The 12,767-nt window shown below is 39.5% G+C and overlaps 1 protein-coding gene across 2 annotated transcripts in view; it reads left to right on the top strand.

Moving 5' to 3' along the window:
- Positions 1-12,767, top strand: part of NRAP (nebulin related anchoring protein) — a 55,238-nt gene that overhangs the window by 40,453 nt on the left and 2,018 nt on the right. For both annotated transcript variants that reach the window (XM_075155098.1, XM_075155097.1), the window contains exons 31-40: positions 1,155-1,259; positions 2,286-2,384; positions 3,155-3,259; positions 3,623-3,730; positions 5,390-5,701; positions 8,977-9,081; positions 9,766-9,864; positions 9,976-10,080; positions 11,647-11,754; positions 12,412-12,723. In XM_075155098.1, the coding sequence (XP_075011199.1) occupies positions 1,155-1,259; positions 2,286-2,384; positions 3,155-3,259; positions 3,623-3,730; positions 5,390-5,701; positions 8,977-9,081; positions 9,766-9,864; positions 9,976-10,080; positions 11,647-11,754; positions 12,412-12,723 (1,458 nt within the window). The remainder of the gene's footprint in view (positions 1-1,154; positions 1,260-2,285; positions 2,385-3,154; positions 3,260-3,622; positions 3,731-5,389; positions 5,702-8,976; positions 9,082-9,765; positions 9,865-9,975; positions 10,081-11,646; positions 11,755-12,411; positions 12,724-12,767) is intronic.

Raw genomic sequence — 12,767 nt, 5'->3', positions numbered from 1 at the left:
ACATCAGATGCTGGTTGTGCTGCCCTGACTGGGGTGAAAACACATGTAATCAGAGATTCTGAGGCAGGTTTCCATCTGTGCCTCTCTTCTGAAATGGGAGTGAAATGCTGGTTGCCAGCAACATGTCTCAGAGTGCAGAATTTAACTCTCTTACCAGCTGGTGCTAATAGTTGGCAAGGAGTGAGGACCAAGCTCTAGCATTGTCCTCTCTTACCTTCCGACTCACAAAGGATATTTCCTGTACACAGCACTGTGATGCCTTTGAGTCTAGAGATTAGTGCTGGACAGACATGGATGGAAGAGGAGCTGGCTCTGTTCCATTCCCGTTATAAGTGGTTGGCTGAACCAAAATGCCCCATTAACTGAAGCTAGTTCTTCCCTCAGTAAGCAGTAGCAGTTTCCACATATCCATCAAGTAGGCAAATCTGTGATTTACTAGTTGTTTGGTCTTTATAGCTCTTTTGAAGCAGAAAATAAAATGATCCTTCTCCTCCTCCTCACTCTTCTCATCATCAAATGAAATAATATTTGTCGTAATGTATCTACCAGTAACTTATTGGTAACTTTTGGAAAAGTAATATTTACAATGAGTCACTGGTGGGTTTGGTGGTCTGAAAAATATTTTAACAAAGTCTGTACAGTGGCTTAGTGCTATTTTTTCTTAGTGTTCCCTACTTATCTTATGACCATTCAGAACTGTTTAAAAGTTTTGTCTGCAGTTCCACTTATTAAAAAGTTACCAGCTTTTATTTAAAAATATTTTCATACACTTTTCTAAACTGGTCTTATTTTATATATATTTATAAATAAATAATATGTAGCTGTGATTTATGTATTATATATGAAGAAAATTCACGTATCTAGGAAAAGTTTTTTCAAGGTTACAAATGGAAGTTAGGAGCCCAAGTATCATTTGGTGTTCGTGAGACTTAGTACTCCTCAGAACCTTGCAACTGTACTGTAGATCTGTCAGTGCTGTATGCACATGGACACATACATAAACACAAGAACGTAGGGTAGTGTATATGAACTCTCTCTGGTAGATACTAATTTTCATGGATTTATTTGACTACCGTTATTGTGTATTTTTGGATGAATAAATATAGGGCACCTCAAATGCAAACTTATAATTACTTCTGCTTGGTTTTCCTTAGAATTTATACCGGTCTGACATGAACTTTATGCGAGGAGTTGGATGTATTACTCCAGGGGCCCTAGAGATTGAAGGAAAGAAGAAAGCTTCTGAACTCATCAGCGAGGTAACAAAAGAGGGTTTTGATTTCTCCACTACAAACAAGAGTTTGCCAGATGTCTTTCTATTAAACTGGGCTGGCAAAGTGACTCAATGGATAATGCTAGGCTCCCTCCCTTTGTGTTTGATCATTCCGTTCATGTCCTATCTGCAGATGGGTGAACCTGATGGAGTTCAAGGTTTTGCAGATTTCACTAACTGTTTTCACCAATCTTTTCTCCTGTGTTTCAGACCCAGGAGGTTGTTATTTTATGTTACTTATTTTAGCTTTAAAATGGGCTTTTTCAACTAAACATAAGGCTGTGCCTATCTCTACTAAGTAGCTTGTACTGTTTCTCCAAAATTAGACCTGCAGAGTGCCCAATCCATTACACTGTCCTCAGGTCTGCTCCTACTCTACAGTCTTAGTCTGTTTTTCACTTGCTGGTTTTGTGTGCTATTATTTTCCCTGCTCTGTAACTGGATTTTTATTTCCTCTGTCGTGTTCTCTTCTTACAGTCTCTTCTAGTTTCAAATCTTGGATCTATTGCCCATATTCACATAGATGTGAAATTACGAAAAATAAGAGTGCTCTTCCTAGTTGTGTTCTAGTGAATGGAATTATTTTGTTACAGAATTCTGACATAGGACCACAGGCCAGGTGGAACCTCATTTTTCTCACAAAAATGTTCAGTGGGCTTGTGCAGACCTTCTCTCTGGATTGGGTTGCCTTTACTAATTCCACTAGCCAGGGTTAATGACACCAAAGAGTGAAATAACCTCATTACTGTATTCAGCATAGCAGCACTTTTTTCACTTTTTTTTTTTTTACACCTTATTCCTTATTTACATTGCATTTCCCCTGTGAGACTTGAATGCATCAAATTCAGAGTAGCAAAAGGTAAATTAGTCTAACAGTTAATAGACACATATCCTTTGCAAAGTAGAGTTTTAAGCACAAGTAGCAATACTAGACCACTGGTATTAGAAGAAGTCCCTTATCTGACAAGACAATTTAGTTATTCTGTTCATTTTTCTTTGTGTGTGAACTCAGAGTAAATATCGTCAGCAGCCACATTCCTTCAAGTACACATCGGTGACAGACTCTCCTGGCCTCCTTCATGCAAAATTCAGCAATATGATTGCTAATGAGGTAGGCTCTCCTAACGTGAATCAGAAAATATGCTTTTCAAAATGCAGCGAGCTAGGGATGGAGGAGTGGGAAAGAGAAAACCCTGTTCTGAAAGCAAAATGCATCAAAAAGAAAGCTAGCATCGCCGATTTGTGCTTTTTCACAGTTAGATCACATTTTATTATTTCCAAACATTTAACACCATTTGCAATTCAATCTCTTTTAAAAAGCTTAAATAGTACCCATACAATAGAGTCTTGTTATCGTTTTTTTTTACATGAAACAAAGCCTCCAAAGATCATTTCTGCGGGGTGTTCTTGAGGGAGCTCATTTGCATAGTATGGTCCACTTTAGAGGGCTCCTAAAAAAAGAATCACTTTTCTAATTTTTGAAAAACACGAAGAAACCCACGGGCAAATTATCAAAATCATCTGTAATAACATGAGGAAAAATCCAAGCTAGAAAATATGGCCAGTTTACCAGAAATGCCTGCCCTTTTATTTAACACACATTCATGGCACCCTTAGTGTTCTTAAGTCCACTTTTGGCATGCTGGGAACATATCAATGCAAGGTTGGCATCATGATATATGTGTAAAAATTAATGTAAAAGTTTTTTTCGCCCAGAAAAAAAAAAACCATGCAATTGCAATTGAAATGGTATATCCTTAGCTGGTTTTTGTGCTGGCTGACTATAGTTGTCATAATCATAAACAACTTAGGTACTGCTCCTATGTTATTGAAACAATAGAAAAAATTAACTGCAATTTTCTTTTTTGATATCTTTCCTAGCGCATGTATAAAGCGGCAGGAGAGGACAGTAAGCATCACTATACACCAACACTGGGTCTGCCTGAGTTTACACGGGCAAGAATAAATGCAGCCAACCTTAGTGATGTAAGAATTTGTTCCGTATTTCTTATACTTATTTGGGATGGCGGATGAATTGTGCAGTGGCAAGGAAGATGGATAAGTAGAGGACTTTTTTAGATCTATTCTATTTATGCTTTCCCTGATTTGATTATAATGATATTTATCTCCATTAGCATGTATATGGTTGTGAGTAAATTAAATCTGCATAAAGAACGAGACATGTTTTGTCTGAGTTAGTAGGATTTCCCAAAGATAATTTTAAAAAATCCTTTGATTATGAAGAATGAGACTGTAACGCAGAATAACAAATGAAGGAGTGTTCCTTTGTTTGTTCCTTTGTGCATTTAAAAGTGAAACAGCAATCTACATGTGCCTTTCCTACTTTAGGCAAAATACAGGGAATCTTGGCATAATCTACGTGCTCAAGGCTACAAGCTGACAACGGAAGCACTCCCGTTCCAGACTGCCAGGGCCTCCAGAGAAATTGCCAGTGATGTGAGTTGAATGATTCAACCTTCCTTCTTGCCTAATTTCTGTTAACTTCATGTAAAACAATGTCTAAAGCAGATTTTACTGAATTAAAGCAACTCCATAACCATGTGAGACAAGTGTGAGACAGAATATATTGCTTATGAATGAGATTCTTTGTGTGAATTAAAAAAAAAAAAGAGGAGGAAGAATCACTGCCAATCAGGAACCAAGCTCGGTTAAACATCTTCCAGTGGGAAATAGCTAGTGAATTAAAGTGTTTGCAGACAGACAAATCCGAGGGATTCTGCTCCTTTCCAGGCTTTCAGCTCCTCACATAATGAAGTGCCCACTAATTCTGTCCACCCTGCTTTGAGCTGACTTTTGGAAGAGCTTAGTGCTCCTGAGTTGAAATGAAGTCAGAAGCTGCTGAGCGTTCTCTGAATCTCTGAAAATCAGGAGCTGCCTGTCTGGTTAGGAAGTGAAAATTAGTGGATACTCCTGTAAATACATGTTCCTTTAATTTCTGAAGTAGAGGAAACAAATCTTCTTGCCCTTAAAAATATCATCTCACTTGGATAGTTTGCAAAACACTCAAACATGGTGGTATCCATTTCTCAGAAAGCCTAAGTTCATTTCTTCCTCACAAGAAATTTAATAAATTATAAGAAAAACTGACAATTAAACTAAATTTAGTAAAAAAAAGTCTTCATTTTGTCTAGTATTCAGTTACATATTTTATCTCTGATGTGATAAAATATGAATATATTTAATATGTATTTGTTTTATGAAGCAATTATTTCTAGCTGTAATTTATAATGTATACTTAACCATATTTTGCAGAGTGCTTTTGGTTACAGCTTCAGATCTGCTTTAAAGGATACAAGTCCATAATAGAATTACATCCACTTACAACAGATCTGAATTTGGCCCTTCATCTTGGAAGCACTTTATAAACATTAGCTACTGTAATTTAATCCCCACAACTCTCTTGTGTGGTAGATAAGTGTTATTATCCCATTTCAACTACATTATGAACTCTTCAGGGCCCAGGCCTTCCCTTTAAAGTTCCAAGCACCCTGTTGATGCTGTATAAATAATCATTATCATCATCATCACTATTTCACAGAAAGGATAAATGCAAGATCATAGGGAGAGTCGTAGTCCCAGCTAAGATGAGAATGAGGGGTTGCTGGTGCTTATTCTTGTGCTCAGACCACCATCTTAGGCTTCTCAACATAGTTATTGATCCAAGAAAACTGAATTTACTCTTTAAAATAGCTGGGTGGCATTTGCAAATCTGAAGGCTACAGAGTGCATGATGTTTCTCTTTTGTACAGATTTTTTTCTTCTGTCTTTTGTTTGTTTCTCTTATGTTCTCATTCCTAGTGATGGGAATAAAATTCTATGAGAGATAATAAAAGTGCGTGATCTGAGCTTAAACATAATCCATACTTTGAGCATATTCAGAGAATATATTGAGATGTGCTTGACTTAAATGTTGCAACTACTGTGGTATTTAAATTTGAGAGCAATGAAAGATTCAGACAATTACTTTCCAGTGCTGCATATGTTGGCTGTTTTTACAGACAGCATAGATGTTTCAGTGACTTATCCTAAGTTAATCATCTAGAGTAGCCAGTCTAAGTTTTGCACTTTTTCACTTTTACCCTTTTTTATTTTTAGTACCAATATAAACACAACTTTGTGATGGAGAGAGGAAAGCACATTGGTGCCAGAAGTGTTCTGGATGACACCAGGTTGCTGCATTGCTTGCATGCTGCCAAATTACAGAGTGCACAGGAGTATAAGAAGGGATCCCAAGAAATGTGGTCTCAGTACCATCTGCCCATGGACATGGTAAATCTTGTCCATGCCAGGAAAGCCCAGGCCTTAGCAAGTGATCAAGATTACAGAAAGAGGCTCCATGAATTTACAGCACTCCCAGAAGACATGAAGATGAAATGGGCCAAAAGAGCCCACATGCTACAGAGTGAGGTAAAGACTTTCCTTCAGCAATAACAAAGCTTTGAGTGACTGGCACAAATTGTATGTTGACATTGGGCAGTGTTTTTAGAAAGACCATTTGGAAACTTACGCATGTGTAGCAGCAAGATATCCGATTGCTTCTCAGGATGGAATATATGTGAATCAGAGGTTCTCGTGTATGAACCTGACGGAAAATCACTGTGGTCCATGTCACTTATTCTAGAGCTGAGAGATATCATCTCTCAGCTGTTTGGATCACAGCCAGTCAGTGGTTTGACAGCCACTGCTCTACATGCAGAATTCTTTGAGCAGAAGGTTAAATGCTCAGATGTTGATTTGGGATACGTTAGAAGGTAATTTTGCAAACAGAAATGGTCATATCAAATAACCAGTTCCCCAGATACGTTTGCAGAAATTGCTCATGCAAATGTAAGTTCAGATAAACTTTGATGACAGAAATGATGGAATCTCAGCATGGGCCACATCCATGCTCTCTTTACCTTACCATGTACCTTTGTTCAGGGACAAGCCATTGTCTGTATGTGCTTTCAAACAGATGTTGAGTGCATGCATAAAGCTGCATGGATGCAGGTACCTGTATTTTGATGGCTTAGGGTCCAGTGTCATTAGCTGCTCTGTAGCAGGAAGCTCTGTTCGGGTGTTTTTTGTTTTGTAAGGAAAGAGACTGAATCAGCAGGGAAGTGAAAAAGGTTGTTCAGAAAGTTATGCTAACTGTTTATAGATCTTTAGAGAGCTGATCATTTACGGAGCTCAGGATTTTATTGGGAGACAAAGTAATGGGATATTTGTTGGATTTAGTCAGATCTGATGAGCAGGTATTAACAGATATTCCAGCTATGAAAGTCAGAGTGGCAATCAAAGCACTGGAGAGTTTTATCCTTCTTTCTTACTCAGTGTACTTGCTATCTGGTATCCCAGATGTACTCTTCATTGCCAGAACTTTTTTGGGATGTTCTTGTGATGGTATAGAAGCTGTTGCTAGATGCAGTTCTTTGCCTTTCCAACTCCCATTCCTGTAATGGCTAACAGATGGCATACAGGTGTCGTGAATGAGTGGTTTAAAGGCCGCTTAAAGAATCACCTTCAAAAATATTAGCAGAAAGTAATTTTAATGAAATTTATAAAAGTGTGACTTAACAGTTCAATGGCAAGGTTCACTCTATTACTTTCTATACAGATGAAGTATACAAAGGAAAATTGTATTAGAATTGAGTTGGAATGATTTATACAGAGACCGAGGATGGAAAAGGGTAAGGGAGACCCTCCTGTTGAGTCACGAGGTTCAGAGAAGACTCCCTTGCTCTCTAAACTCCTGATGGAGCTTAGGTGCGGCTGGATCCAATCTTAGTCTCAGACTTGGACAACGGTTTATGTCTAATACAAAAAGGGTAAGGGAGACCCTCCCGTTGAGTCATGAGATTCAGAGAAGACCTGGCTGAATCAACTCCTACGCCAGACTTGGTCAACGGTTTATACCTAATACAAAAAGGGTGAGGAGACCCTCCCGTTGAGTCACGAGGTTCAGAGTAGACCCCCTTGCTCTCTAAACTCCTGATGGGGTCTAGGCACGGCTGGATCAACTCCTAGTCTCAGACTTGGTCAATGGTTTATGTCTAAGGGATTATATGTGTCCAGCAGCAGTCTAAGGTTCATTCACAGCTTAAGATAGATCATAAGATTTTAGCAGCACTTAATCATTAACTAATTTAACATTTACAAAGTAAGTTAGTAGAGTCTACTACAATCACAACAGTGACTTAATTACAGATTATGCTTATTATCAGTTCAAACACACACACACACACACACACAGAGAAATATATATATTAATGTACAAAAGGTATACCTGTTAAAAATTCCCCTTAAGTTCAGTGAAATATTCACATCAAATGTCTTGGCATTTCTCAATGGGCAAAGGGTTGAGTCTCGAGGAGTGTTTTGGCCGAGGAGTGTTTCAGCCCAGGTCCCGTGGCAGTTGGCGACGGTCCTAATATCACAAACTTGAGAGTTCGCGAGCTCTGAGAGGCATCCCACTCAGAGGGAGATGCTGGCTGCAGCCCGCTGCGGTCGGGAGAGCTCAAAGGGTCTCACTTAGGACCACCGTTTATAGGCTTGCAAGATGATTGGCTTTAGTCATCCGTAAATTTCCATCCTGGCCACAGTCCCAGGTGGTAGTTACTAAAAATTCTCAAGGTGTCAGTATTGTTCCACTTGAGCAGTAGGAGTATGTTCCAGCCTCAGCCATGCAGAATTTCTGATACAGTCAAGGAATGCTTAACCGCCAGACTCAGTACACTGAGGCCAAGGTTTCACGGGAATTTCTGAGATCAACAAGCGGCCCAGACGAACAAGTGGCCCAGGAGAAGCAGGGGGAATGCACCACCACAACAGGTAGTTATGTCCAGGAAGGCAGGATTTTTTACTATTTCCTGATGTGTGATGGTGGCTCATGTGATAGGAAAGTGGCATTTCCAGGGACTTAGTCCTTAGACCCTAACAGCAGGTGCTTCAGAGCTTGCCTACAAAGGGACAGGGTAGGAGGTGAGTAAGAACCTCAGTACTTGGCTCTTTGCCTTTAGACCCCACAGGTTAAGAATCCAGAGAAACGATGAAGGTGGTTTTGTCTGATACCCTCACTATCTAGTAGAGTAATGCACAAAATGTTTGTGCTAGCTAGCTGTTATGTCCTTTTGCATATAGGGGAAAAAAAGAAAAAAAACCCAAAATGGATGATTGGATTAAAGTCACACAGTGAGCCACTGTCACTCTGAAGGAGAAGTCAGAATTGTTGGGATTGCGGGTACTTTACTGACTTTCACTTTTTATTGGGTCTGCCTTGTTTTCTTTACTGGATTAGGAGGTAAAGCAAGCCTTTAATGTGAATAAAGAAAGAGTAATGTGTCCTCCTAGAAATGGGGTTAATGAGGAAGCATGCACCAGATAAAATAATTAGTATTCCTGACTTGAACTCACCTCAGAAAATTATTTCAAAAAGGGTTCTTTTACACCCAGTACAAACAGGTTATTACTTACTGCTTTGAGTCATACTAATTCACTCGTGGGGCCTTCTCTTGTAACTTGCATATGATACATTATTTAATTCCTGGTGGAATGAACAAATGCAAACAGTTTGGCTTTACGATGTGATATGTGCATGGCAAATGAAAAACCTCAAAATGTTAATATGAATCAGGGAGTCTTTTTAAAAAACCTTAATAGCTCTGGATACAAAACTGATAGCTAATGATTTTCATTTTTAACAGCATCACTATAAATCAGACCTGAACTTCATGAAAGGAGTTGGTTGGATGGCTCTGAGATCTCCGCAGATAGAAAGTGTAAAGAAGGCTGGAGAGCTCATCAGCGAGGTAACTGATAAATCTTTCATGGGATAGCACGTCTGTAGGAATTGTTTACCATCAAGGCTCCTCGTTACATGACACTTACGAATGTAGCTTATCATTTCCTTTTGATGTGGGAGCCTGTTTATACAAGGTGTAAGTTACCAAGAAGCAGTACAGGAGATGCAAGTCCACTGTGTGACACCTGCTGAATATTTTCCATTCCAAATGAAACACAAGAGTATAAACAAAACGTAGCAATAAATAAATGCAGTAAACTCCATTATGAAATTCTAAGCAGGTGGTTATGGAAGTGATATAGAAAGATACAGCATTGACAACCACACTGAAAGGGCATTTGCTTGCTCAGTATCATGCATTAATGGAGAAAAATTATGAGCTGTCAAAAGTGTAGTGTTCGAAAGCTTTTTGCATGTGAATTTTCAGTGGGAAGTCCTTCTTGCACATACACAAAAAAAGAAGTTTGGTGCCTGAGCACCACAGCAATGATGCAGTGGCATCCCCATTCCCTAGCTGAAAGACCAACTGAGACTAAAGCAGAACAGTATGTTTTTAATACTGTGGCTTCAGGAAGGTGGCTTTTATGTTTTACTCCATTTATCACACACTTGGAATTGTGATATATCATGAACAGAAACATCCTGTGGTTTTTTCCCTTTGTTTGTTTTTGTTGCCTCCTCCCCCTTTCAGATAAAGTACCGTCAGAAGCCAGAAAGTTTGAAGTTCACTGCCGTGGTTGACTCTCCAGATTTGATTCATGCTAAAAACAGCTACCTCCAGTGCAGTGACGTAGGTTTCATTTTACTATAAGTGATCTTTTGTTGTACTATAATGCATAAAAGAATCGATCTCGACATTGCTTCCAGTATCAGTTGCATTCGATGACTTTTGACTCCACAGAGACTGTACAAGGCTGGAGACTCCGAAGCCAGGCACAGGTACACCCTGCCTCCTGATCATCCGGATTTTATCCGAGCCCGCCAGAATGCACTTCACATCAGTGATGTAAGTAAGCCTTTTCCTTTGGGGAGTTGACTTGGTAACTGTCATCAAGGAAAACAAACTTGCTTGGGAATGAAAAGCTTTCATGTATATGTAGAAACCAGGTTCTCTGAGCCTGACCAAAACTGAAAAAGCCAGAGGCTGTGGACAACCAACATGTTGTTAGGTTTGGGCTGGAGAGATCAGGAAAAGTCTGTTGATTTTTCTTTTGAGAATTGGTTCTGCTTTCTGGGGCAGGAAGCTATTATTAAGGATTTCAGTCCTTCAGTATAGGTATGGTTAGTTACAACTTTAAATCTATCTTTGGGTGGGGGAGGTGGGAGAATCCTCTTTCCTTGACTATACAATCTATCTTCATGAAGCTGCAACACTCTGTTGAACTGATCCCTTAGGCACAGTTGTCATCAACCTGGATGCAACTGAATCAGTGAGTGGGATTGGTTTTAAGGGATTTTGTTTCCACATTATCCCAAACAAAGGCACTCAGTCTATTCCTAATCTACTGTTCTCTGATTAAATAGCTGTTGTCCTTCACTGTAGGGTCAGAGTGACCTTAGTTTATAAGAAGCTTTGAGCTCCTTGTTTGGTGATAGGTGCTCTGTAGGTGAAAGAAACAAATAGGATTTATATTCTTTGAAGCAATAGAGGAAAAGGTAAAAAGGCAAAGGGGTGATTGCACACAAATGAAAGATCAGACCTAGACCTGTTAGCAGGGCGTACAGTAATGTTTGCATTGCTTCTACCCAGGCTGCCTTGCAGGATTTTTGGCATCTCAGTTTACCTTCAAATTAAGCACCACCTAGCACTAAATTCACCAGTGAAATAGAAGAATATCCTTTGAAATGTGAAGTGGATTTTGTGCTTGTTTTCATATGGTCACAAACCCCAGAAAGGATGAATCAAAGTCTTACAGAAAGCAAATGAATAAAATCAGAAGGGGACAGCCAAAAGTGTCAGCTAAGATACCATGGCTGTATAGCAGGACCTGCAGACTGGAAGCTATTTTAAGAAAGCTACTAATGGAAGAAGAACCGAATCTAGAGCAATTTCTCTTCAGTATGTAAATGTATTTCACATCCTCAAAGTCACATTAAATATGTTAGAACCGGCTGTTATTCCATATGAGTTAATGAAGCCACATGTGGCTGGGGATAGAGACAGGGATCAGTTGAAAAGCTTGAAATAACTGGTATTGAAATTATGATGCCATGAAACCCAAGACACTGCAAGTGGATGCATCAAAAGAGAGAATAAGGGCAATATCAATGCAATATTGATGTGACTGATGCATCACAGTTTCTAATAGAAATTAAATCACATCAAAAACAACCACATTCAAGTACAAAAGGAAACCCTGGTGGCACTTTTCAGATGAGGCATTTTATCATTATGGTGAATAGAAAAGAAGTTGAAGTGCTATAGAACTGGATCAAAACCTTGGAGATGGTACTGATGACTCTTGATACAAATAAACCCAGTAGGATAAAACATTTATTATCGCAGTTATGGGACTGCGTTTAAGAAACTGCAGGGGGAAATGACTGTTTTGTTCTTTTCTTTTCAACACAGAAATTGTATAAAACATCTTGGGAACAGACAAGGGCATCTGGCTATGATTTTAGGATTGACGCCATCCCATTCCAGACAGCAAAGGCTTCAAGAGAGATTGCTAGTGATGTAAGAATTGTTCTGTCTCAAACACTTCCCAACCCTCTTCCCATGCCACCCCCACCCTGTAAAAATGGGTCAATTCTGACGTAAGTGAACCTTGTTCTGGTTTGGAAAATTGGTGACCCAGTGAAACCAAATGCCAGTTAAGTGCAAAGATTTCCAACTAAAGGCTCCCATTAATAACATCCAATACCAGGCTGCTCTGTTTCACTTCAAAGAGTTATTCTTGGGAACGAAGCATATTATGATGTAGTTAAATAAAATAGGTACTAGGCTATGAATAGTTAAAGCATGGTCTAGAATAAAATGGGTCACCTTTGAACACAGAAGACCACAGCTGGCAAGAAAGCTGAAGACGGAGGAGCTTCATTGCTTGAGCTGTGTATTGAGTGCGCCCAAGAACGCAACAATAAGAGGACCTCTGATTGCTTTTGAGAGATGAGTATTTTGGGCTCCCTAAGTCTTTCTACTCCTTTAAAAATTAGCACAAAGGGCATTCCTCTAAAGTGTCTTGTTAGATTAGGAGATGTGGTTTGATATCAAACAAACCCTTGGTCTTTGTGCACTACATTATTGATAGCTAGGGGAGGGTAAGTCATTTCATAACAGAATTTGAAGGTAATCTGAATGTGAAAATAAGATTTTCCTCTGCACTTCCTGCAGTACAAATACAGAGAAGCCTTCCTGAGAGATAGAGGCCAGCAGATTGGATTCCTCAGTGCAAATGATGATCCCAAAATCAGGCATGTCCTCAGAGTGGGGAAACTCCAGAGTGACAACCAATACAGGAGTGGATATGCCCAAAACATGGCACAGTTCCAGAGTCACCTCAACCAGCCAGGATTCCTCCATGCTAAGAGAAGCCAGCAGCTTGCAAGCAATGTTAACTACAGGCAGCCTTTGCACCAATACACTTGTGATCCTGAGCAGCTAAATGTGAAGCATGCAAAGCAGGCCTACAAGCTGCAGAGTGATGTAAGTATAGCTGAGTGACACTGTCCTTCTAAGTGCTAGGCGCT

Source organism: Calonectris borealis, chromosome 7 (genome assembly GCF_964195595.1).
Source record: "Calonectris borealis chromosome 7, bCalBor7.hap1.2, whole genome shotgun sequence".
Taxonomy (NCBI): domain Eukaryota; kingdom Metazoa; phylum Chordata; class Aves; order Procellariiformes; family Procellariidae; genus Calonectris; species Calonectris borealis.
The sequence above is the reverse complement of the archived record's forward strand: the minus strand, read 5'-3'. Positions and strand labels throughout refer to the sequence as shown.